This window comes from Phaseolus vulgaris, chromosome 1 (assembly GCF_000499845.2).
Source record: "Phaseolus vulgaris cultivar G19833 chromosome 1, P. vulgaris v2.0, whole genome shotgun sequence".
NCBI lineage: Eukaryota > Viridiplantae > Streptophyta > Magnoliopsida > Fabales > Fabaceae > Phaseolus > Phaseolus vulgaris.
Window position 1 is genome coordinate 13,744 of NC_023759.2, and position 26,339 is coordinate 40,082.

The 26,339-nt window shown below is 34.1% G+C and overlaps 3 protein-coding genes across 5 annotated transcripts; 2 read left to right on the forward strand and 1 right to left on the reverse strand.

Annotated features, from left to right (window-relative positions):
• The first annotated feature begins 2,299 nt into the window (after nt 1–2,299).
• LOC137816277 (uncharacterized) lies at nt 2,300–15,116 on the forward strand. Of its 3 annotated transcripts, none has more exons than XR_011081786.1 (29): nt 2,300–2,682; nt 2,763–2,841; nt 3,067–3,142; nt 3,597–3,661; nt 3,751–3,795; nt 3,888–3,988; nt 4,086–4,227; nt 4,461–4,522; nt 4,630–4,703; nt 4,795–4,865; nt 5,520–5,607; nt 5,681–5,753; nt 5,854–5,949; nt 6,457–6,565; nt 7,608–7,701; nt 7,784–7,867; nt 7,952–8,108; nt 8,660–8,856; nt 9,884–9,928; nt 10,321–10,349; nt 10,440–10,561; nt 10,639–10,686; nt 11,216–11,340; nt 11,433–11,716; nt 12,452–13,343; nt 13,493–13,564; nt 13,845–13,964; nt 14,049–14,211; nt 14,700–15,116. XR_011081786.1 is itself a non-coding variant. In XM_068619356.1 (28 exons), the coding sequence occupies exons 1-28, from the start codon at nt 2,346–2,348 to the stop codon at nt 14,703–14,705; spliced, it is 3,693 nt and encodes a 1,230-aa protein (XP_068475457.1). In that variant the 5' UTR covers nt 2,300–2,345; the 3' UTR covers nt 14,706–15,116. The 3 variants fall into 3 exon arrangements, 1 of the variants encoding a protein (XP_068475457.1); XR_011081785.1 differs by having other exon boundaries at nt 14,049–14,179; XM_068619356.1 differs by lacking the exon at nt 14,049–14,211.
• Nucleotides 15,117–17,508: 2,392 nt separating this feature from the next.
• Nucleotides 17,509–19,885, reverse strand: LOC137816278 (uncharacterized). Its single transcript, XM_068619357.1, has 5 exons — nt 19,381–19,885; nt 18,952–19,294; nt 18,602–18,873; nt 18,304–18,500; nt 17,509–18,161 (listed from the first exon to the last, which is right to left on the reverse strand). The coding sequence occupies exons 1-5, from the start codon at nt 19,568–19,570 to the stop codon at nt 17,727–17,729; spliced, it is 1,437 nt and encodes a 478-aa protein (XP_068475458.1). The 5' UTR covers nt 19,571–19,885; the 3' UTR covers nt 17,509–17,726.
• A 1,691-nt stretch (nt 19,886–21,576) lies between these two features.
• LOC137816279 (putative 12-oxophytodienoate reductase 11) lies at nt 21,577–24,033 on the forward strand. The gene is made up of 6 exons (XM_068619358.1): nt 21,577–21,613; nt 21,954–22,074; nt 22,151–22,291; nt 22,432–22,562; nt 22,835–23,011; nt 23,337–24,033. The coding sequence occupies exons 1-6, from the start codon at nt 21,592–21,594 to the stop codon at nt 23,924–23,926; spliced, it is 1,182 nt and encodes a 393-aa protein (XP_068475459.1). The 5' UTR covers nt 21,577–21,591; the 3' UTR covers nt 23,927–24,033.
• The last annotated feature ends 2,306 nt before the right edge of the window (nt 24,034–26,339 follow it).

Genomic DNA, 26,339 nt, shown 5'->3' on the forward strand with positions numbered 1-26,339 from the left:
TATTTTGTGGATTTACAAAACAAAACAATAAAATGTTTGAGATGCCTTGACTAAGGTAATGTATGCACCTTTAGTAAATACTTTCATCATCCACATTTAAGTATATCTTTATGTACTTTAACATCTTCATTTTCAGGCAAAACCCTAGGTCACTAAATAAAGGGATAATTACATAAAACACTACAACTTGATGGAGGAATTGCGAGGAGTTGATCGTGTAATATGACATAAAGTAAAGACAGTCTGACGAGTCAGATGCCACATCCACAAACAAAGTTTCAATATGGATTTTAATGATGATAACATGAAATACATCATGGAGCAACCTGCATTTGATGTTGAATGAGAGGAAGTTCCGCAACATCTTTTAAGCATGCCCCCACAACATCATTTGGAGAGATTACTTAACATTGTCACTAATAGTGGTTGAGTGCCTCATTTGTACATTTTGTATTGAATGTTAGTTTTTTCACTTTATGACAATGTAATATTATATATGATTGTGTCACGTGACATGTAGTTGAAAATGAATGTTCATTGTTTTATTTTATAAAGTGCATATTGTATTGTCTACATTGTTACTAATTTTATTTAAAATGTTATGTAGTATTGTGAAATATGAAATGATTGATGTTTATCTTAAGTTTTGTAACAATACAAAGACAAGTGTGAAGTTGTGTAAAGAAAATGCCCTAACAGCTGATGATGGAGTCCCTACTATACAACTCCTGATTATTGAGGACATTCTAAATCAAACACGTTTTTTCGACAAGTGTGATAAGATGATTGAGTATGGGAAGAAGTTTTACACTAAGATAGTTTTGACACCTAAAATCATGAATTTTCCCTTGTTTGAATAGTTGGGTTTTACTTTATGTATCATTTGCATTTTGAAGGTTCAAAACAATTTCTCAAGCTAAAAGTTCCGTATTGGGATGTGATTAAAATGTTTTATTCCAATATGAAGATTACAAAAGTTGGTAACCTACGTACTAAGGTTAATAAGAATAAGATTAAAATCACACGCTCATATACGATCGTGATATGACATTGAGTTTCATGATTAGATGAGAAATGTGCGGTCGAAATATAAGGAACGTAGGTAGTTTGAATATTAATGACAAACTATTACATTGTGCGTTCGTGCACATATTGAGTCCGCAAACCAACAATTTTGTTCAATTATTGCATGAAGACATTTTTATGTTACGAACCATAAAAAACAATATAGTGATTAATTGATCTTATTACATCATGCAACAAATGATCAAATATAGAGACAACAACATGTATTTTCCATTAGACATTAAAATTACACAGATCATTACTCACTATGTCATGAACTTATTCATCGATGCTTTTGGAACTAACCTGATCACACTATTTTGGACAAAAAATCTTTAACAAGTTGAATATCTTTCAAGTGAACAACGTTTGACAATATGTAGGATGAACTATAATGATGAGCAAGATTCCCAAGTACCGAACGACCATGTTGAAGACATTGCATTTCAACCCCCAATCCCCCATTATAGTCAAATGTTTTCATAAATTTAGGAGGTTATTTGGAAGTAATAATAATAATTAAATATTTTAAACATCAATGTGAAAAAAAGTTTTTAAAAGATTCATCAAAGAATTGACCACTATAACAAATGCTTTATGACTTTTATAACTTTCTCGAATGATAGCTATGAAAGCATGATTATTTTTTTTCCCTGTCTAATTATTGTAATTTAACTATTTTTGTCCATTTTATTGTATTTGACTGTGTTATAATTTTAATTATAATTTCAGTTTATTTTATAAAGTTTGACCATATTTACAAATTTCACTTAAATCTTTTATAATTATAAATATGTTAATATTATTTAATTTTTTCCAAATATATTTTCAACAATTTTACATGTATTGTCAAATATTTTGTATTTTTTTTTCAATTGAATTTTTAGATTATATATTTTAATCACATACGATTTTCATATAAAAATAAGTAAATTACATTTATTTTAACTACAAAAACAAAATTATTTTCTTAAGAAAAATTATTAATCATATCTATCATAAACTTTTTTTTTTTATTTTTACTTTTTTTTCTTTAATCAAGATAATCTCACTTTCATCTCCATTGAATTATTCCGCTTTTCCTTAATAGAAACAAAGCCTAGAAAATAAAAGAACTAATATTTTCTAAACCATGAACTTAGCTGCCTAATGCTGAACCTATTTCCCGCCAAAGACTGAAACCTGTTTCCCGCCTAAACTTAAACAGTCCAGAAGTAGAGAGGCAATACAAACATCTCGTCTCATATCGTGAAATCTGAAGTGAATGACAAAGAAAAAAAATGGTCTCTGCAACAAACCCTAACCCTAAATCTAAAAATGTTTACCACATCGGAGGTCTGGAAGTAGAATTTCCTTACCAACCATATGGGTCTCAGTTTGCGTTTATGGGTAGAGTAATCTCTACCCTCAATCAAGCTCAGAGAGAAGGCCACTGTCACGCGTTGCTCGAGTCTCCAACCGGCACCGGCAAGTCCCTTTCGCTTCTTTGTTCATCTCTCGCTTGGCAGCACCACTATAAATCTAAACAAGACCACCTCAAGCCCGCGCCGGAGGCAACCACCGATCCTCTGGCTTATGGCGGCGGATTTGTTCTCGAGGATATTTCACCATCTTCTGGTGTGCCAATTACCTATTCTAATGGCCGTATTTCTTTTGTTTATTTTTCGTTCTCCTCACCAAATTCTCCTTATCACCAGAAAACCCGGACCGTACGCAAACTGAGGCCAACAATAAGAAGCAGAAGAAAAAGGAAGCACCGACTATTTATTATGCTTCGTATGTTTTTTTAACTCTATCATTTGATCCCCTTTTGCTTGTTGCATTAGTAACTCATTTATAAAATTATTATTTTTTTCTTTAATTATTATCTTAGTTTCAATCAACCAGCATTGCTATATATTTCAGACATGTTTAGATTAGATTGGATGGTTCCATTCCAGAGTTTCCACGTCACACAGGTATCATCACTTAACTGGCTAATTTTTTGTTCTATTGTACAAGGAGAACGCACTCACAGATTTCTCAAGTGGTTCACGAATTGCGTAAAACTGCATACAGGGTACCAATGGCTGTGTTGGTAGGTTGAATCCATTTATTATTTAGCTTTTATTTATTTATCTTAACTCGTTCAATTTTGTTGACATCTTTTCTCCTAAGTAATTCACCTTTTGTTTTGCGTTTTTAACCTACATTAATGGAGCTAACGCAAAACATCATATCTTTTTGATATCATTCTGAAGAATTTTATTATTCAGCATTTCTCCAGACTGAAGCATTTTTAATTTCCTTTGTTATTTTTCTAATAATTTTTTAATATTTCATAATAAGCTTTTCTTTTTGTTTGTGAAGCATACTTATGTTTGTTTTGAAACATTGCTGATGAGATACTAATCAATACCCAACTTCTATGATAAAGATTTCAATTTAGCAAAGGTTTTAGTAAAAAGTATGCATTTTCACGATATGCAAAAAGATGTTACATTCAGCGAAGGCACGTGGATTTGAATATTTTCCCTCACTTATTTTGCCAGGCGTCGCGGAAACATTACTGCACAAATAAAAATATAATTGGCAAAGAGAATATCAATGAAGAATGGTGCTTTTTACCTTGACATTTTTTACTCTATGAGAGTCTCTTTTCTCTATTCAATCTTCACACTGATGTTTTTCATAAAATTTTGTCAGTAAACTATTATTGAAAGATCAGGCAACAGGGTGTCCAGAATTCAAGTGAGTGTATGCTCATCCAGGCATGCTTCCTCTCTATCTTTTATGTTGCTCTTCTTGAAGTAACTTAAATGAGAAACTTACAATCCATGTAGAAATGCTCATAAAGTCAAAGGTCATCCATCCCTTCAGAAAGGAGGATGCAATGAAGTGCATGACATAGAAGATATTGTAAAAGTAGGACAATTGGTCAAAGGTTTGACTTTTTCTGTTATTTTGGTATTTTATTTATTTCTTTACATGTCTATGGCAAGCTTTGTAATGTACAACTCTTCTGCTGTCTCCACTTTCAGGGTGCTCTTATTATGCTGCTCGTTCTATGTCAGATGATGCACAGCTGGTATTTTGTCCATATAACTACATCATTAATCCAGTCATCCGGGCAGCAATGGATGTGGATATCAAAGGAGCCATAGTGATTCTTGATGAAGCTCAGTGAGTTGCTGTTCTCTTTCTTTCTATTTGGTTGCCAGATCAATCAGACAGTTCTACGAGTCCAGTTAAATTGAGCTGGCTTTATTTTATTTTTTAAGATAGTACATAGATTCTAGTTGTCTATCATCTGTTGTATTGTAAATGTACAGTTGAAAGACAAATTTGTATAATTTGGTTGTAATATAATCCTGTTTTTCTCCATGAAATGGTCCTCACATACTTGCACTCTGCAGCAATATAGAGGACATTGCTCGTGATGCAGGAAGTGTGGATATTGAAGAGGATGTTTTGGATAGTATGCTATGAAACCTTACTCTTTTATTTTCATTGTCACTAATAATTGAGGCTTACTTTGATGGTCACTACTAATGATGCTTAACTAAATGATCATACCTTTGAAAGAACTACAAATGGAACTCCAGCAACTTTGCTCAATCAATGCTGCAATTTACCAACCGCTATATGAAATGACACAGGTAATAGGATTAGATATTGGGTTTGAAATGTTTGACTTATAAATTTATCCTCACTGACTGTATATCTTCAACGTGTGCTGTATTTGTGTAGGGCCTTACTAGTTGGATGGAACAGAAGAAACATAAGCTTGAAAAACGTGATTTTCACCACTATGTATCGTGGTAAGTTAAGGATTTTGCCATTTTGTATACCCCTATTTATTATTAGTTTGTGAATACAGTTTTTGCTTTGTAATTTGATTGTCGAGGTTCTAAAATTGTTATGCTTTTGATTTGATATAAGCATGCTTTATAGAGTGATATGCGACTGGTAGTTGATTGGGATTTCAATAATCACACTGAATCAACGGGTATTGGTAAAGGGAGACTCTACTTGGGTTGGGATAATGCTGTTAACTGTAATCTTGTTGCATGTTACATAATTTCTACTCTTAATAAGGTACATGAACTTTTTTTTTCCATAGTGAATCTTCATTTTTTTATTCTGATCAGGAGATTATCTATTATTATTTTTTTTCATTCTTTTGAACCCATTTCACGTGTTAATAAGAATTGGTCTTCTATCTCGTCAACTTTGAAAATTCTGGTTGATTGCCTCCATTCACGTATGACATCTACTAGTGGAGAGCTGAAGTGTTGCTTTAAGCTCTATGAACTTTTTGTGGTTATATTATTTTTCCTATGTTGCAGTTGAATTGAATTGATATTTTTAAAAATTATTTAACTGTTGCGTCCTTTGTTGGCTAGAGCCTCAATAAAACCCATAACTTGTGAACTAATCTGGGATTTAATAACATAAGCTTCCTATTTGTATAGTTGGACTGGTGATAATGCTTTAGGAGAGCTTGAAGAAGCAAATATTTCGAAGCAGTGTTTCCCTATCTTGCTAGAATGTGCTACCAAGGTATCTAATTTGTTGGCATTTGTATTTATTCTTATGATTGCATGCTATTCATCAACTTGATAATTTGTTCAAGGCAATCAAAGTTGCTACAGACTTGGAGACAAATGAACCGCATATAAGTGGCACGGCAGTGATAACATTGGAAGGTTTGGAGTTATGGTTTTAATATTTGTGGAACTGTATTCAGTTATCGACTTAGCTCAAAATATTCGTGCCTACCAATGATATATATTGATCTCATTTCAGGCTTATTCTCGTCTCTAACTTATTTCTTCTCAAGAAATGGATCTCACATGTTGGATTACCAGCTTGCTCTTCAGCGACGTGTTAGAAAAGATACTGGTAAGTGGTTCCCATTTTACAGTAACAATAATATGCAGTAGAACTGTGAATGGCATGGTTGCTATCCATACACAAGCGAATGGGAAATGGTTTGGAAACCTTTTGGTTATATAATTGAATTTTTTGGAGTCTCTAATTTGAAATATTATAGAATCTAAATGAACAAATTAAAATTGTTTATGCGGAGAAAACAATTTAAAGATTTACCTTAAACATGAAAGATTAAATTGTTTTAAATTTTTGGATAAATGGTTGGTGTTGGAGTGCTACAGATTGTTACTGTTTTCAGTAAGGAGACATGAAATGAGATACAAGATAGTGTGTATTTATTTTGTGAACTGAAGATAAATGAGGATCCTTTTCCCTGTAAGATTGGGCGACCAATTACAGGTCAATTAATCAATGACATTATAAAAGGTTCCAATAGGTAGTATATAACTATATATTTTATGTTCATGCTGGAGTTGTCACTGCATTACTACAATTAACTTTCAACTGTTCTGCCAGGAAGAGCTACTGGAAACTGGACGTGCGCTTTTAGTTTATGGTGTTTGAATCCAGCGGTTGTGTTTAGAGATGTTGCTGATCTTTCTTTATCAATCATCTTGACTTCAGGGTAAGCATAATGTGTAGCTAATGACCAACGAAGGCCTGGTTTATACTTGTTCATGACAGATTTTTTTTTGTATTTTTTTCACCTGATTAAAAAATGCATCTCAAAATGTATTTCCGAACAGTGCGTGCCTATTAATCAGTGCAATTTCCAGAGTCTGGGGTCTACGGAAGAGCAAGTGGGCTGGTTGGGATTTTATAGTCTGACCTCATCATCTAGACTGATGATTTAAGGCAGGGAAAAGCGGGTCTTTTAAGCCTGATTTCATATAAGCATATAGTTATGACCGGGCCTGTATTCTTTTGGATATGGGTGGGACGCAGTGACCCAGTCCTTTTTTTTTTAGTTTTTGGCAGAATTAACATGAATTTCCAGACTAATTTTCTTAGAAGCATCTCTGTTGGAATACATGTTCCTTATTCCAGTGATGTATTCATGTCTCAAATGTTATGTTAAAATCTCCTAAATTAACTTGGCATCTTATTTGAAAAACTCTGTGCTTTGTCAAGTTCCCTCCTATTCAGTTCTTCACATTTCATTATAATGTCTGTACTGTAGATATGTCCAAATATATGTCTGGGTTATAGAAATAGCCTTTTCACTGTTATATTTTGTAATTTTTTTTTGTTGAAATACAGTTCAATAGAGGCATTGCTACCATAACCATTCTTATTAAAGGTAAACTGATAAGGACTTGAATTTAATGGTGTGCCTAAATTCCACATTAATTAATGTGGGATGTTTGATGGAGTATTTAGGTATTTGCTTCTCTCTACATAATAGTTAGCTTTTGAGTGTGGGTTCCAAGTTCTTGGGTACTTATCATAAACTTTCACCTAATAATTCATAATTATATGTATGTGTGTCAATGTCGTACAAGTTTTTATTGCTAAAATGAGGGGGAGTCTGCAGTTCTTATTTTTAATTTCCATGACACTCTGCATGTGGGGACCAAGAATTGTTGAGAAATGAGCTTTGTTCTCATTGCATCTAAACTTCCTCACATCCTTGTAGTATTATTTACATACTTATTTTGGTGTTTCAGAACACTGTCACCAATGGCATCCTTTACTTCTGAGCTTGGAGTTCATTTTGAAACTAGTCTAGAAGCTCCTCATGTAATTGATGTTGACTCACAGGTCTTGACTACTTCTCCACTTGTCCTTTTATCCCTATAAGTGTTTGTTCAACAAGTTATAACTTATAACCTCTTGAGTGTAGGTGTGGCCGGCTGTAATCTCCACTGGTCCTGGCAATTATCCTTTGAATGCAAGTTATAAAACTGCAGATGGATATGCATTCCAGGTATGCTTTCCCTACTCATATTTTTCAGCACATGTGTTATTCCTGCATTTAGAATACGTCTGGTTATAGTAAGCTATGATTTAGGATGCAGTTGGAAAATCTTTAGAGGAAATCTTCAAGATTGTTCCAGGTGGATGCCTTGTGTTCTTTCCAAGTTATAAATTGATGGACAAATTACGCAACCGTTGGTCTGAAACAGGTCAATGGTCTAGACTAAATGCAGAAAAGCCTCTTTTTGTCGGTGGGTTATCCTTATTTTCCAAATGCCTATTGTGCATGATCAAGATGAGTTTCTCTTGATATGTTTGCTTTTACCTTTTGCTATCTTTTTTTTTCTGCTAAGTGCAAATGTTTAAGTAGAGATGACATTACTCTTGTATTTATATCTATGGAAAGCATTACTTGTAAATGTGTGATGAATATACATGGGTACTCTTATTTATAATGAAGAAAAGATAAAGTAATAAGGAACAAAATCAATACCTAACATAATAAGAAATATTTGATAAGATAATTTCTTATCAAATCATATCATATCTTCGTATTTAATGTAATCAAATCATATTTCTAACACTACCGTTGAAGTAATATAATATTAGAAATCTGATTACTTGTAATTGTGTGATCTCTTATTTATATATCTAATAATAATGGGAAATATTTGATCTTATCTCCTTGTTTGTAATCAAATAATAAATGATATCTCTAACATTATCTAAAGATGACTTTGTTGTCCTTGCAATTTTTTTGATTGTATTAAGAATTTGAATTATGTTTGTGGTTGATTTGTAGAACCAAGAGGAGGAAGCCAAGATGATTTTGAACTTGCATTAAAGGGGTATTATGATTCAATTCATCATGAAAAAAGACCTGCGCGGGGAAGGAAAAGAAGGATTAAGACAATAGATCTAAATCATGTTCACGCAGTTGATTCCCTACAGAATTCTAGGAAAGGAGGAGCAGCTTTACTTGGTGTTTGCCGAGGAAAGGTGTGTCAGAATTTTACTATTATCTAATTATTTTAGATGCTGCTTTTTTCTGGTAACATTTGGCATTTTCTTATATTCCAAAATTTCATTAAATGGTTTATTAAGCCATATGTACCTTGTTCTCTTACATTCAAAACATCAACAAAATACTACCAGGAACTACAGTTTTACCATTATAGAACTTCCTAAGAGTTAATTTTCCTCCAACCAAATTTTGTGGTAATAAGCTAACTTTGTTTGCCTTGGATTTATAATCTTTCTATATTACAATTCAATCCTTGCCCATCACCAACAAGCTTACAATGATAGTTCTTCTATGTCTCTTTTGTAATTTAATTGATTATATTTTAATTCGTGTGTTTACATTTCATTAAGTTCAATTTGGAAATGACATTATAAGTAATTAGGGAGTGTAAATAAACAATTAGTTGTGTTAGATTTCATCATAAAACCAATTGGCTTCAAGTAAAGTTGTTCAACATGTATATGAGTAGCACCTTAAGAATTGAGTAGGTGATGTGAGACTTCTTAATACCTCCCTCCACAGATATCTACCAGAAAAGGCTATCCTGTTAGAATAGGTGATTTACCAAGATTGGTAGAGGCTCTACCATACCACGTTGAAAGAGAAAAAGAATGGAAAGGATGCTGAAAATAGTGTATTCAGGCTACACAACAAAGTTCATTTTATCTAAGTTGATGACAATAAATACATGAAATGATATGGCCATAAATCATATTCTACTAAATATCATTCTAATAAGACATTCCTGTAATTATAAAGATCGTAATTAAATAAGGAAGCAAATAAAAAATATAAAAGTAGAATACATCTCAAGAGATTGTCTAAGATACTGTAAAATGTACAGATAACATCTTTAGATATTTCTTATATTTTATAGCATTGCTGTTATTTAAAATGTTTTAATCTGTGTAGATGATAACTGCCTTAAGATACAAGAATTCAATTTTCCTTTAGCATAGTTATTTGTGTATGTGACCTCATAATTATAAGCTTATGTTGCAGGTTTCTGAAGGAATTGATTTCTCCGATGATAAAGCTAGAGTAGTTGTATCCTTATTTCTAATTATAATTGACTGTTTCATCATTCTGTGGGGAGGAGATCTTATCTACGATGTGGCTATGATATATTTTGTGAGAATTGAAAGTAGGTATGCTCTCAGATTATCAAGATAAAGATTAAAAAATATGATTGTGAAATTTAACAGCTTCAAGGTAGCCTTTAGTTTGGGTGCTCTTTACTTTGGTTTTCTTAATATGTTATGGTAAGTGTAAAAGGGTTGGGATACCCCTTTGTATCCCCTTAATTTTATTTCATTCTTTGCTTACCAAAAAAAAAAAAGGTAGCCTTTAGTTACAATGACTTTGATCACACAGACATTCCAACGTCTAATAACCAATGTAAATGTTAACTATAGATTGTACGTCCTTCACAATCCTAGATCATTGTTGGTATTCCATTTCCAAATATGTAAGACTCCTTTCTTTTCTCCTATTAGTTTTGAAGGAATCATGCTACGGGAATAAAATTTTCTGATTACCTGATTTATTAAACTATCAGAAATGATATTCAAGTTGCACTGAAGAAGAAATATAATGACACCTACAAATCAGTCAAAAATCTATTGAGTGGAAATGAATGGTACTGCCACCAAGCATTCCGAGCTTTAAATCAAGCATCTGGTAAGGCTTAAGTCCATTTAAACCCAAAGCTGATTGTTTTTCAAATTTTTATTCTGATTTCCTTTTATTTTCTGTAGGGCGCTGTATACGTCATAAATTTGATTATGGAGCAATTATCCTATTGGGTATGAACTGCGTTCTACTTTGGTTCTCTTCCTCTTTATACGTTGTTCTTCTCCTTTTAGATTTAGAATTTAAAAAAACTGAGTTTTATATTTGAAAGGGGGAGGGTGGAGTTTATTCGGTTTTCCAGAGTATGCAAAATATTACACTGATGGTTGATGTGCAAGAGTTTACAGCTTTAAAGCTATTGTCTTTTTCATGAGTTGGTTTGGAACTAATCCTTTAAGCTTGCTTTGAATGCTGGTAGATGCTAGCATTGGAAAAGATTTTCCTATGGAATGTAAAACTTATCATGAGTCATCACAGTTATTCCCATCTGGCAACCATAAAACCAGGCAGTTCTGTTTTATTATGAGCTACCTATTTTTTTAGACTATAATAATCTGGTGTTTTCCAATTGTGTTCTGGATTGCTAGGCAGTTTATTATTGGATTAGGGTTTATGTTAACATTGTTCTTTTTATAACTATCAACTCTACACTTCCAACCTGATTTTCTATCATAATTGGTGCAATTATTCTTATGGAGTTAGATGAACGTTTTCAAGAAGAAAGAAATAGGGCATTCATTTCAAAGTGGCTAAGAAGACCGTTGAAAGTATATGACAGCTTTGATTTGTCATTGAAGGGATTAAAATCTTTCTTTGAGAATGTGAAGGTACATTGCATGTTAGTTTATTATAATCTACCTCGATCTCCTTCGAGGTTTAGTGGAAAAAAGATTACTAATGCATGGTCAACTTGCTGCAGGAACATTATGGCATAAATACAGTGCATGCCACACAGAGTTTGGATATAAATGGGGATGATGTCCATAAGAAGGATCAGAATGCAGGTTCTACAAGAAAAAAAAATCAGAAGCTGAAAAGGTCTGATAATGGAGGCGGGAAAGAAACAACAATGATCAAGAATAGCATTTCTTCTACGGCCCTAACCTCTCAAGATCTTGTCAAGTGTCAGCCATCAGCTCAAAACAATAGTGACACTTACAGTTGTAAATATCTCCCACAGTACTTTACTAAGACAGACCCAAGGTATCTCTATTTCCATCATTTTGTTGTAATTTGTATAATTTTTATTTTTTAGTAACTAAACGTCTAAACTTAACGATAAACACATCTGATTTTGAAGAATTGGGACAGTTAAATCCTTCTTTGACCTCCAAAATCAAATTTCATGGATATTAATTTCCTTTATTCCGTGTTTAGGTTGTGTTCTTTTTCTTACATATTTTGGTTTGGCCTCCCATGTTTTCATTTCTTTTCTCTTTTATGTTATCTTTTATGATATGTTTTGGTTTGGTTCCCAGGTTCAGTATTCCTTTATTTTCTTTTTATGTTATTTTTCATGTAATGAGTGCATTTTGAGTAGATGTCAAAATTCATAATGATGTCTAGCATGAGTTTTTTTTTTTAAAAAAGGAAATGCAGAACACAGCTGATTCTGTGATTGTTTATTTAACAAATAACATTTGCCTTTCGTCATGTCAGCTAATCTTCCTGCATATGTAGCAATCTAAAAGTAGATAATTTAAATAAGCCTTTCCCTTATGCTTGAACATCTTTCTATTTTGTTTTGGGTGGGTTCATTCAGGGTTTTCAATTCTGTAATACAGGATCACCTTAATATCTTCAGCGTCAGATACATCTGGGCATTCATTTCTTGCCATAAAATAGCAATCTCTAAACATAAATATAATTTTCAATTATTTTTACATTATGAAGCAACCTCAGTGTAGTTACTTGTTGAAAAAAATGTAATTCTTGCAGGTTCACTATCGAATCATCTGCTGCAATAATGCACGAGGAAACTTCCATTGTCAAGGAAACCCCTTGTATAGATGTTGACTATGATCCCGGTAGCCCTCATTACTCCAAGGATGACAACTCTGGTTCCTTCATAATTGAGGCCCCAGCTCAAATTCCAGATCACTTGTCAAGTCTTTCAATGTCTTCAACTAATGGAAGCAACAATTCTTCAAGGGCCCAGTCTTCAATTACAATTACTCCTAAAAAGAATGTAATTACAAATGATATTCCAGAAATGGAAAGTGTTAATTCTTACCATCATAAAAGGATGAGGGCCACACCGTATATAAACCTTGTTGAAGAAGAAAACTTTATTGCACCTTGTGCCAGTCCTCCTCTTACGCGGTACAGAAAGAGCGCTGTAGTTGTTAGAGAGATAACTCATGGAAGTGAATATGATTTGGAGAGGAATTTGAAGTCAAATTCTCCACCATTACTGACAAACAATATACCCGGTTCATGTTCACCAATTGCCCCTCCACTAGACCAAAGATTATTGATACTTTGTTCACTCTGCAAAAGTCCATTGGGCCGACCTGAGAACCGCCTATATCTTACGTGCTCGTTGATTTCATCATCAAAAGTTCATTTAAGATCCCTTTTGAAACAGCGGCTGAAAACTTGCACTACTGATACTTCAAAGAGTATCCCAGTTATCATGACTGATTCTGCATTTGTTGATCAACGAATTTGCAATAGAATACCCAAAAGCGCACCGGAACACAGTATTTGGTGTCCAGAAGATGGGTGTGTTTTCAGCACTATTTTCTGTCCCTTTTGCAGTAATGTCAGCAATTTGCTCGGAGTTCAAATCATGGCTACCGACTCATCAAATGTTCAGTTACTTGACAAGGTAACTTTCCACCAGGGTCAGGCAACCTTGTTTCATTTATGCATGAATATTAACATCCTTATTTGCATTGTACATGCTGTTCCAGTTCCAGCTGTGTCAATTTTCTCTGCTAGTTTTCTTTGTATTTTTTTCTGACATTTCTTCTCCAGATATTGTTTTACTTTGATTCATTGGAAGTGAAGAGCAGTGAGGAATCAGGGAACATTGCTTCAGGAAAAGGGGTAAGATTAAGTCATATGGCTTGTTAGTCTTTTCCATGAAGCAAACACCTGTTAAATATTTTTTTTTAAAATTTTTGCTTTTTTCGTGACAGTGACACTCTGTTTTCTAGCATAATACCAAAAGCAAATGTTTTATGACGGGAAAAATATATAAAACTGAAATTTAAAACTTCCCCAAACACTATCTTTTGTGTGTACTTTTGAAATTGTTCTTCATGCATGTTGAACTAAAATTTATAAACAAGCTATATTTATTAAAACATCTCCTAAATTGCTACAGGATCTGTCGCCAGTTAATGACTCTGACGAGGATAAAATTACCGTGTTAAATTTGATTGAAAAATATTCTTATCTTCCCCGGCCAGGGAATGCAGAAGTCTGGAAGACTAGAAAATCAAAGGTAAGAATTCAAGTAATGCTTCAAGCATTTTTTGTTGAAAAGTGTACTTTTGTCTTAGAGCTGTCTTGTTTGAAAATAATGCAGCAAAGTCTAAGAGGCTTGAGCTGTGCAGCAAACCAAAGCTGAAAGATTGGATCTGTGACGCAGTTTTGGTAACCGTGTTAAGCACACAATTTGACATGAGTACGCTGGTTTTTCAAAAATTGAATCAAAGAGTATGTTTTGGTTGACATCAATCACATTTAATGTAATTAAATTTACTACGTGAATATATTTTTATATGTTTCTTATTTGATAGAATTCACAGAAGAAATAATTGAGAAATAGTGTATATTCTTATTACTCAAAAACAGTCAATACATTGATTATATAGACAATCTAAGCGGTGCTGAAAACATGCACCGCATACACAGAATGATTACTGTCAAAAGCATAGCTGAAACCAAATTTTTTTCTTATATCATCATTCTTTTGCATTTAAATGAGTAGATACCAAAAGTTGGGAAACCAGTCATTCTGGACCTTTCATTTCTCCCCCACTAACATTTTAGAATCAAATACTTAATTGATCCCAATCAGTAGTTTTTTCAATTTTTTTCTTCAGCATGTTGAAGTATCTACAATTTATATAAGTAGTTCTTTTGCTATAGGTAGGTGCTGATTGAGCTAATTTTCTATCTCTGTATTGTTTTTAGCACGAAATACTTTTATTGATGGTGGTTTCATTACTTCCAGGATTAATTGGTAATATTTTCCGGTCTTCAAAGTCTGCCGCCATCGCTCACTACCCGCAAATTACAATGACACTAAGTAGGAACTAGTGTGTTGGTAGTATCGGAATATCTCAGAGTTGCCGCCACGATAACAATGACCCGAATTGTAGTGTGGTGCTTCTGTACAGCAAGTTACAAAAAATTGCTTTCCCTTTTGTAAATTCTGGAAGATGATTTCAAGTTACGTATGTTGAGTTCTTCTGTAAAGCATTTCCAACAATACCATCCTGTCTGTACGTGGAACTATGTTCGAATATTTAATTGCAGTGTGTATGTTTTAGCATCTACAACACCAAGAGATGCTCATCTTTTCTTAGAATTATGTAGAGAATCTATATGAACATGATTTAGATAAATTCGGAATAATTCTCTTCCTTGCCATGATGAATTGAATCATAATACCCTTTAAATGCAAGTTCAATATCACCAAGGCTTCCTCCTCTTGGTTTTACAAACTAAGAACCAACATAATTCAAATTCTTAATAAAACCAAAAAATATTTTGCCAGGACAACATAATCATCTAGATATAATTACCAGAGTAATGGTCCTCTATACTTACATCAGGCCATACCTACATTCAAAAGATAACCGTGTTGGACAAGTAGTTTCAGTTCAGGTCCTAAAGGAATAATGAACTTTAAGGATAATGGGTAAGGTAATTACTTTTTGATCAAATTTATATAAAATGATAAATTCGTTCTCAAATAAAACGAGTGTTAGATCAAAATATATTTTGGTTTTTTTGGAACATATTTTTAGATTTGAATTATCGAAATTATCGATTTTTTTTTTTTTGGATTTTTTTTAAAATATATTTTTATTTTATAATTTATTATTTTTAGAACGTACTTTTTGAATTCCAAATTTCGATTTTGGAATGAAGGATAATTTTATAAATTTAAAAGGTTATCGAGTGCAATAAGGAAGAATTTGCCAACAATCCAAGATCGGGAAAATCAACATCAATTCGATGAGGAGCATTTAGACTAGTTTCAAGTGAACTCCAAGCTCCAAAGTAAAGTAGGTAATTAATGACTGTTCTAATATGCTGAAGTACCTAAATGATACTACAAGGATGCTAGGATGTAAAGAGGCTATATTATAACCATTCTTCTAACTTTAAAATTATTTTTTTCCTGAGTATTGATTAAAAAATGATTAACCATAACAATTAAATAATAGTCATTAATTTGAATGTCTTATAATTTTGAGGTTCTCATTCAGTTATTCAAAATATAAATGTAAGAGTAAATATAAAGTATTCAGTGAAACAAATTTATGGTATTAGAATGAGCACGATCGTGTTGCATTTGAGTATGTTTGTGCTGATTTTTATAGAACAACATTTTTTATATATTGGACACTATTTAACTAAATTGGTTTTACCACTTCATATATGACTAAATTAGAGAGAAGGGTTACACTTTTGATTAGGTAATAATTTTGCGTTCTTCCTAAATTTAAGCAATGAAAATGCAAAATGATTCGACATTTTGTATATACTTTGTCTTAGCTTTCATAGAAATTGTATATACTTTGTCTTAGCTTTCATAGAAATTGTAAATACTTTGTCTTAGCTTTCATACAAGACAAAAGAAAAATGGGTAAAATATGTTTTTCAAACTAATAAAATCTTTTAAATTTTTAAGATTTTGTAGCTTTTCTAAATACATTATTGACAGAGTTGAAGTATATTAATGACTTTTAGATAATTTTTTTTTATCCTTTTAAGTTACAAACTTTTTGTCTCTAAATTTTTTAATATTTTAGATCCTTCAAAATTATAAATATATTATACTTATTGATGGACTTAAACTTCATTAGTGACCGTCCATAATTTACTTAATTAATTATAAAACTCCAAATATTCCATAATATGGTACAGGTTTTAATTTATACCCAACTCCAGATTGTTACAATCTTTAGAATTGTACAAATATAAAATGTTTCTACCAAATGTAACCTAAAAGAACTATTGATTGTAATAAATGTAAAGTGATATTGTAAAAGCATTATTCTTACTGTAACGAATTATATTATATATATACTCCAAACTCTAAATTTAAGTTGTGAAGAAAAACATCAAAGTTTCCAATCAGTGTAAAACCATTATTTTTAGTGTAACGAATTATATTATATATACTCCAAACTTGAAATTTTAAGTTGTGAAGATAAACATCAAGAGTTTCCAATCAGTTGTTTATCTGTTCTCTTTACTAATGTATTTCGATTTGACAAGAGTGTAATTTGAAAATTTTGGTCTAAAAGTGACAAAATATTCTACACACACTTACCATGTTGAAAACAAAGTAATAAAAATAACTAAATCTGCTTACAAATTTGATAAGAAACTAAAATCAAAATTAGTTATATTTCAACGGATAAAAATATTTACGTTACATTGTTATTGTCATTTTGTCCTTCATTTCCAAAATTTAGACCAATTTAAGATCCACAACATTTGTAATCTTTCTTTCTTTCTTCCATACTTCTATTCTTTTACATGTTGTGGTCATTTGAGTAAGTCTTTTTATGCTGACTTTTTTCTTAAATATATTTTTGGTCTCTAATAAATAACTATCTTTTTTCTCCCAGATAAATTTTTATTTTGTTTTGTCCTTAAAGTGTTATTTAAATTAGTTTATTTTACTGTGCAGAACATATTTAGATTAGTTTTAGGCCTCTGCCTTAATCTTTACCTTATCCAAAAATCAAGTGGAAGAATGTTAATGGTTTCTTTCCAAAAAGTTTAACCCAATGATAGAGAAGTTAAAGAAATTAAAGCCCAATGGCAAGTACATTCCAAAACGAACAAAGAAAATCCTGAGTGATTCTCTAGCGTCTAGAAAATTTCCTAGCACTTAGATAGTTGAATTTATTGGTAATTGTAGTTCCATTTTGACATGCAGTCAGACAGAAAGAGAATTGATTTCCTAACATGTACTGTAATCGTACAAGTAATCTGCAAAAGGGATGAGACTCAATACTTATGTCCTCGCTCTTTTCAAAAGGAGGCGCAACGAAAACATCCCAAGAGCAAAAGTTTGCCAAAACCATCCTCTTGCATTGGCAGGATCCACCCTTTGAGCCAGGTACCATGCATAAATGGCCTCAGCAATATGTGCAGTTGTAGCCAGAAGAAACACCAGCCTTGTCACCCACATTGATCGAAAGACAAATAGACATATAGCTCTGAGAAGAAACACGATTCCTTTGTCAGGTAAGAAAGCACCGCAAAAGAGTGAGATCATTCCAATGACACAAAACAACCACGCGTAGATCGTTGGTCCATCCAAAGTCGCTCTTTTCCTCTGTTGCCAGTAAGATATGGTCAAAGCCATCCCCTCACGCGAGGTCACCATGGGAACATAGCCAATCTCCTCTCTGGCTTTAAGATAAGAGAAATAATGAGTGACGCCCACCTGTCGAAAAAACAAACACGGAAGTAGATAATACATACAACATTCCCAAATCATCACATACAAAGTTGATCTATGCAACCTGAGGAGGTTCCAACTATTAAGCTAGCTAGAATTAGAGAAAAGGACAGACTAACTGACAGACCTTGTGTACTTCAGAGGGAAGGATGAATGGTTGTGGAAGCCACCACCGATTGAGCCATGGATATAGGATTGTATAAACAGCCCAGCAAATCCTCCCAAGAACAAGAGCCCGATCCACCGGTAGGGAAGTCTTTGGTAGTTCATAATCCAAACTCCTAAGTAGAGGCTGTAGGAATTCAAAAGAATTGACCGGTGAACCTGAAAAAAGAAGACTCACTCAGCCAACAATCAGAATAGTTATATATATATCTGTTAGGAGAAAAACTAAGAAAGAAAGAAAGAAAAGAATCATGGATTACCATCAGATATAAAGTAGGCCTGGCCAGCAGCTACAGGGCGTTTTGCCTGGCTACGATTGTCATCCAAAAGTCCCATGCTGGCCAATATAAGAGCAAGGACAAGGTTGTCCACAAAAAGCCAATCTGATTTTACAGTTTGGTCGCCAATTCTGAACAAAAGGAGACCCAACTTTGCCATGGTTACGATCCTTGGAAGGTGCCCGTCTTCTGCAGGTCCATAGATTGCAGCTGGACGAATAGCACAAGTGTAAAGACGATTTCCCGAGTGGTTCCTGGAGGAGGAAAAAGTAGTTACTAATTAGTAAGCATAAATACGTGTAGGAACGAGCTCAAAAGAATTACATACATACTTGAGAGCGCGGGCATTGTTCTTTAGAACGAACTGCTCAGCAATTGATTTACTACGGCCATATGGATCGGCATGGTGATCAATTGGGAAATAAGGTAATGCCTCATTTCCATTGATGATCTGTTGACCACCGAAGACAACATTGTAAGTGCTACAGTAGACAAGCCTTGTGATGCCGAGGTCGATACAAGCGTCGAGAACATGGCAGGTCCCATTTATGTTGACTTCATCAACACGACCAAACTGGAGCATCTCTTTACCCGACATTCCAAAGGCCGCAAGGTGGAAAACACAATCGGCACCGCGGAGGGCCCTTTCCACGTCTTCTTTGCGGCCAACATCACCTTGGAGAAATAGAGAATTGAAGAATTAGGTTTAGCTAAGCTAAACTTGAAATTGAAATTGAAATTGAAATTGAAGCTAAGCTAACCTTGGATGAAGCGGACTCCCTTGTCACGGAGAGCAGGGGAAAAGGGAGAAGAGGAGCGGAGGTCAAAGGCTCGCACCTCTCTTGCACCTCTTCGAATGATCTCCAAGCAGAGAGCAGACCCCACGAATCCGAGTCCACCCGTCACCACGAAGGTCTTCCCCTCTATCCCTTCGTTCTCGCTCAAGTGCATTCTTCTCTTCTTCTCTTTCTCAGATTCTAGATTCTTTAGATTCCCCTTCCCCCAATTTATCACATCTATTCTATACACAGGTGAAGCTCACTTCTTTCTTAATTAATAAACCCTAATTACCAAATTATCAAATTATTATTATTTATTTAATTATTATCTTAGTTTCACTCAACCAGCATTGCTATATACTTCAGACATGTTGAGATTAGATTGGATGGTTCCATTCCAGAGTTTGTTCTACTGTACAAGGAGAACGCACTCACAGATATCTTAAGTGCTTCACGAATTGCGTAAAACTGCATACAGGGTACACCAATGGCTGTGTTGGTAGGTTCAATCCATTTATTATTTAGCTGTTATTTATTTATCTTAACTCGTTTTCTCCTAAGTAATTCACCTTTTGTTTTGCGTTTTTAACTTGTATTAATGGGGCTAATGCAAAATATCATATCTTTTGACATCATTCTGAACAATGTTATTATTCAGCATTTCTCCAGACTGAAGCATTTTTAATTTCCTTTGTTTTTTTTCTAATAACTTTTTAATATTTCATAATAAGCTTTTCTTTTTGTTTGTGAAGCATATTAATTATATGTTAGTTTTAAAACATTGCTGATGACATACTAATCAACAACCAACTTATATGATAAGAATTTTAATTATTTTAGATTTTTATGTAAGTAGAAAATAAAATCATTTAAGATTTATATTTATCTAAGATTTTTAAATTTTTTAAAAAAATTAAATTTTTTATTTTATTTTATTTTATTTAAATAAGACATAAAATAATTTAGAATTTATATTTAATTTGAATGATTTAGAAATTTTATTTATTTCATAATTTTGTTTAAATAAAATATTAAATAATTTAAATTTATATTTATTAAGATTTTGAATAATTTAAAATTTTATTTATTTCAAAATTTTATTTAAGTAACATATTATTTAAAAAATTTGAGTAAATCTCTGTGTACGTGAATGGTGGGTGAGTGAGGTGGCAAAATGAGAAAGGGAAAAAATGAGAATGAGGGGGTACGAGGTAATAGTGGGGTGTCTAAGTGGAAAAGCTAAATAGGTTGTGGGGTGTAAAAAGTGAATCAGGTCGTGGAGAGGAAGCATGAGATGGGTTTTTTTTCTTTTGTGTTTTTTTAATTTCTTTTTGTACCTCTTTTATTATTAGATGTACGGAAAATTTTATTATTTGTTATTTTATTTATTTATTTATTTACTTTAATTTATAAGATTTTTCTTCTCTCTTTTTTCATTTTTTTCACAAATTAATTTAATGCAAAATTTTATTTATCCAAATCGGGGTGTTGACAGTTGACCCTTTACTTAGGTTTTATTAGATAATGTGAAAATGTTGTTTTCGTATTATCGTATTAAAAATTAAGTAAAGATAGAAATACTGATTTTGTTCGGGTCTCAAAAACAAAAGAAGTGAAGGTGGTGAAGACTTACGCATGAAGAAGTGAGATGTCAAAATCCCGGTTCAAGATGTTAGAACCTTGAGAAACAGATCCAAAGTGTCAAAATTTTATTGTGGAACCAAGTTGTTAAAACCTTGGTTAAGGTGTCGAAACCTTACTACAAATTTTAACCATTCATGCGAAAAGAGTCTCTATTTAAAAGATATAATAGGTTCAAGGTGTCGAAACCTTGACCATCAGAACCATGATATCAAAACCATGGTGTAAGGTGTCAAAACCTTGGTGGTAAATCTTGCTATGGATTCTAACCATTCTTGCCGAGAAGCCTCCAAAATATACAATAAGTTTAAGCTGTTAAAACCTTGATCAACAGAACCAAGGTGTTAAAACCTTGGCCAACAGAACCAAGGTGTTAAAACCTTTGAGTAAAGTGTTAAAACCTTGTTGTGGATTCTGTTCATTCCTCCAAAGAGGCATTTATCCAAAAGATAAGATATAATTATTGGGGTTGATGACCAAAGTTGAGCATGATAATGCAGATGAACACCATGTTGAAGCTAGCTTTTGGGTATGAGAGATGTAGATGCATGAATGCGCAAGACTCTCATGGAAGGTATTTTTTTTTTCTTTTGTGATATATATTTGTATTTATATTTTATTTTATACAAATACGGCATTCAAAAGGCAAGGTGTCAAAACATTAGTGCAAGCAACAAGGTGTTGAAACCTTAGCGCTAGGTGTCCAAACCTTGTCAAATGAATGCGACGGGATGGAGAATCTTAAAACTATAATAATAATAATAATATATTAAATTAAATTATTGAACTAAAACACAAATTAAATTATTTAATATAAAATTAATAAAAAAATTGTAGAGTGGAATAAAAAATTTATAAGGTAGTGAACGAATGAAGTTCTTATTGAAAATCTTGTAAATTTTAAAATCACATAGGTGTGAGTGGGAGGATTGCGGAGATGATGAGCATGAAAGAAGAAAGCAAAAAAGTGGATGAAAGAGAGGTTATACCGCTGCTCACCCCATACAAGATGGGAAATTTTAATCTCTCCCACAGGTACCCTTCACCTTCTTTTCTGTAGTGATGTGCGTGCATAAGCATGTTAATCATAACTTTGCTCCTGTGTGTGTAGGATTGTGTTGGCACCGTTATCACGATCCAGGTCTTACAACTTCGTCCCTCAGCCGCATGCTGTTCTCTATTATTCTCAGAGAGCAACTAAGGGTGGCTTCTTAATTGGGGAGGCCTCCGGGGTGTCTATTACAGCTCAGGGGTACATATTCTTCACTACCTAATTTCTTTTCCCATGTTTTCTACAGTGATGGTTCTGAACCATACAAACTTTATCTTGTATTCTACGGTACTTGTTCTGACACATATGCGTGGTTGGATTGGATTTGACCAAAACCAAAGGTACCCTAACACACCTGGGATTTGGACAAGAGAACAGGTGGAAGCTTGGAAACCCATTGTGAGCGCTGTTCATGAAAAGGGAGCTATTTTCTTTTGTCAACTTTGGCATGCTGGAAGAGTCTCTAGCTGCGGTATACCTTCCACTCTTCTACACATCAGTTAAAACTTTCATTAAATTAATCACGAGACCTAAATATTTAGTAAAAATCACGCACACGAAATACTTAATTTCAAACACTATGTATATATTGATGATTATAACATGCTAATTTTTTTACTAAAAGTTAAATGAGAAAATTTTTGCTAAAAAATATTATTCCCAAATCTACCTTTACAAGCATAACTGTAAGTCTATGTGACGTTGATTATGAGTTTATTTGTAAGTGTATGTATACAACTGTAGAATACCAACCAGATGGCGAAGCCCCGATATCAAGCACAGATAAGCGACTTCGTAAGGATATTGCCAACAATAAAGCAACAGCTGATAGATACGCAACTCCTCGTCGGGTGAGAACCGATGAAGTCCCCAACCTTGTCAATGACTTCGTAATTGCTGCTAAAAATGCCATCGAAGCAGGTAATTGTGATCGTGTGAGGGTGAAGGATGTTGTTGCAGGGCTTTTTCACAATTTGAAGAATTGTAATATTTGACTCTTGAGCATAATCATCTTATGAATAGCACAAAAAATCATACGCTAAGATACGTGTAGTTGGATTGGCTTAGATGATCGCTTATTGTATACTGATCAATGATTATGAAGTATTATAGTTTATGATTTTTTTTTATCATTAGACTATCTAGCTTATGTTTCTTCCAGGGATCATTGTCTTAATACTCTTAATGGTTTCTTGTGTTCTCTTTTTGATATTGTTGAGGGTGATGGTGGTGCATATACGTACAGGTTTTGATGGAGTGGAGATTCACGGAGCGAACGGGTACTTACTGGATCAGTTCCTGAAGGATGAGGTGAACGACAGAGATGACGAATACGGAGGTAGCTTAGAAAATCGTTGCCGCTTCCCACTGCTAGTGGTGAAGGCAGTGGCTGATGAGATTGGAGCTGACAAGGTTGGGATTAGGCTCTCGCCATTCGCTGATTATAACGATTGTGGAGACTCTGAGCCTCAGGCATTGGGGCGATACATGGCTGAATCACTGAATGAAATGGACATTCTGTATATTCACTTGATTGAGCCTAGGATGGTAACACAATTCCAGAAGTTTGACACCAATTGGTCCCTAACACCAATGAGGGAGGCCTTCAAGGGGACTTTTATTGTGGCTGGTGGTTACGATAGGAGTGAGGGAAATCAGGCTATATCTACCGCTGCCGCCGATTTGGTCGCTTATGGACGCCTCTTTCTGGCCAATCCAGATCTCCTCACAAGATTTGAAGTCGATGCTGAGTTGAACCAACCCGATGCCACCACCTTTTACACGCATCATCCTGTTCTTGGATATACCGATTATCCTTTTCTTCATCATATATAACCTATATATTGTTTACTGTTATTTGTCTTCCACTATAATCATCCCTTTACATACAATTACTTAAGGGTTAGGTGTGTTTTATTGAAAGTTCTAAGTTTACTGTTCTACTGCTTTTCTTTTTCTCTCATTACCATCATTCTCTTTTCTCTTCACTCTCTCTATCCCATTTCTCCAAAACCGTCCCAGTTTATTACTATTCCCATTTGCATCATCATTTTAATCCTCTTATTTTTCGTCCTCCTCCACATATTTTTATATGGAATAATTTTGTATCTTTTTTATATTATTAACCATCTTATTTATAAAGGTGATTGTTATAATGTGAATATATTTTTTTATTATTGATCATTAATTTTAATTGTCGAAAGAATTATTAACTGATAAAAATAATTTATTGATATGAAAAGAATCATTCATTGATACCGATCAATGCATATAGATCAATTCAAATTATAAAGTGTAACGTGATAATTCTTCATTAACACGTAATATCATTGAAGATATTTATAATTATGATGACTCCGCTTTTACTATTCTCCGGGATACGTCCATCGAGTGCTTTCCTTATATATCATTTTACCCCAATCTTAAGTACGAGAAGACTTTTCAAAATTTAAAGAAACTGAGATGTACCTGTATGGATATTGGGGACTGAGTAATGTTGATCCACGTCGATACAAGGTGTCTTCTTTACTCTTGGTTGTCCTATTCTTCAAGTCTTCTTTCTCTTCGCGTGCTTCGGTCGGCCGGCGGGGGTACCTGCGATTGCACTCCGACGCTCAAGTCAGCGATGGTGCTCAAGTGTGAATTCTCTGATAGTATGGAAAACGTACCTTTCCCCCTTTTCAGAAGTCCCTTTAGTAGGTTGACCTGGGCCTTGGCCATGTGGGCCAATCAGTTGATGGTTAGAGACATGCTTAGTGGTCTTTGGGTCGTGCCTGGTGGTTTCCTGAAAACCAGGGGAGTGGTCTAGAGAACGTGTTTTTACTTCGTCAATGGTTGTCATAACTGCTCTTTTCTACACGTGTTTTTACTTCGTCAATGGTTGTCATTCGGTCGTCCGGCTAGAGGTCACGGAAGGACGAAGAGTCGTATAAGACGCAGGGTTTTGTGATAATTTTACCATGAGTACCTGGGTCGTCCGTGCCGACCGGTACACTTGCCCCCCAGGCTCGAGGTCATGGAAGGACGAAGAGTCGTATGAGACGCAGGGTTTTTGTGATAATTTTACCATGAGTACCCTGGGGTCGTCCAGTGCCGACCGGTACACTTGCCCCCCAGGCTCGAGGTCATGGAAGGACGAAGAGTCGTATGAGACGCAGGGGTTTTTGTGATAATTTTACCATGAGTACCCTGGGGTCGTCCAGTGCCGACCGGTACACTTGCCCCCCAGGCTCGAGGTCATGGAAGGACGAAGAGTCGTATGAGACGCAGGGGTTTTTGTGATAATTTAACCATGAGTACCCTGGGGTCGTCCGGTGCACAAAATCTATTCTATAATGCCGCTGGAAGCACAAAATTTCCATTCTATTGGACGGAGAATCCCACCTCTCTTGACCATCGGCTTTGGGAATCTTTGTCTCCCATCGACCAAGAAATTTTGATGGTCGTGAATCAACTACCGTGTAGGCTCCCTACGCGGGAACTGATAGCTCTTTATGGGTCGTCCAAGCAGTAGGCGGAACTAAAAGGTGAGCACCTTCTTCTTGCGGTCGTTCGGCTAATAGCGTATCTGTTTCTTACTTTCGTGTTTATGTTACAGAGATTGTTGTGAGCATAGATCCGGGTTTGAAGAAGTATATGATTCGGAGAGCCGTAGTTATATAATCTCGACCGAATGAACGGTTAATTAATAAATTGATTGAATTTCTGACCAAGGTTGGTGAATAATTGTAATGATATAATTCTGATGCCGGACGAGGCATAAATAATTCGGATTACCTTAAAGTAATAAGATAATTCTGATGCCGGACGAGGCATAAATAATTCGGATTACCTTAAAGTAATAAGATAATTCTGATGCCGGACGAGGCATAAATAATTCTGATTACATTAAAGTAATAAGATAATTCTGATGCCGGACGGGGCATAAATAATTCTGAATAATTCTGATGCCGAACGAGGCATAAATAATTTTGATTTCTGACCAAGGTTGGTGAATAACGTTCAAGTTATAATTCGGATAACTTTCGTTATGTATTCCGACCGAATGAACGGTGAATTAATTGAATTTCTGACCAAGATTGGTGAATAACGTTTAAGTTATAATTCGGATAACTTTCGTTATGTATTCCGACCGAATGAACGGTGAATTAACTGAATTTCTGACCAAGATTGGTGATTTAAAGTGCCTCGTTAAAACCTTCTCGGTAGAAAACCCTCCTTAGGGATAAAACTACCGAGCGAGGAAAGA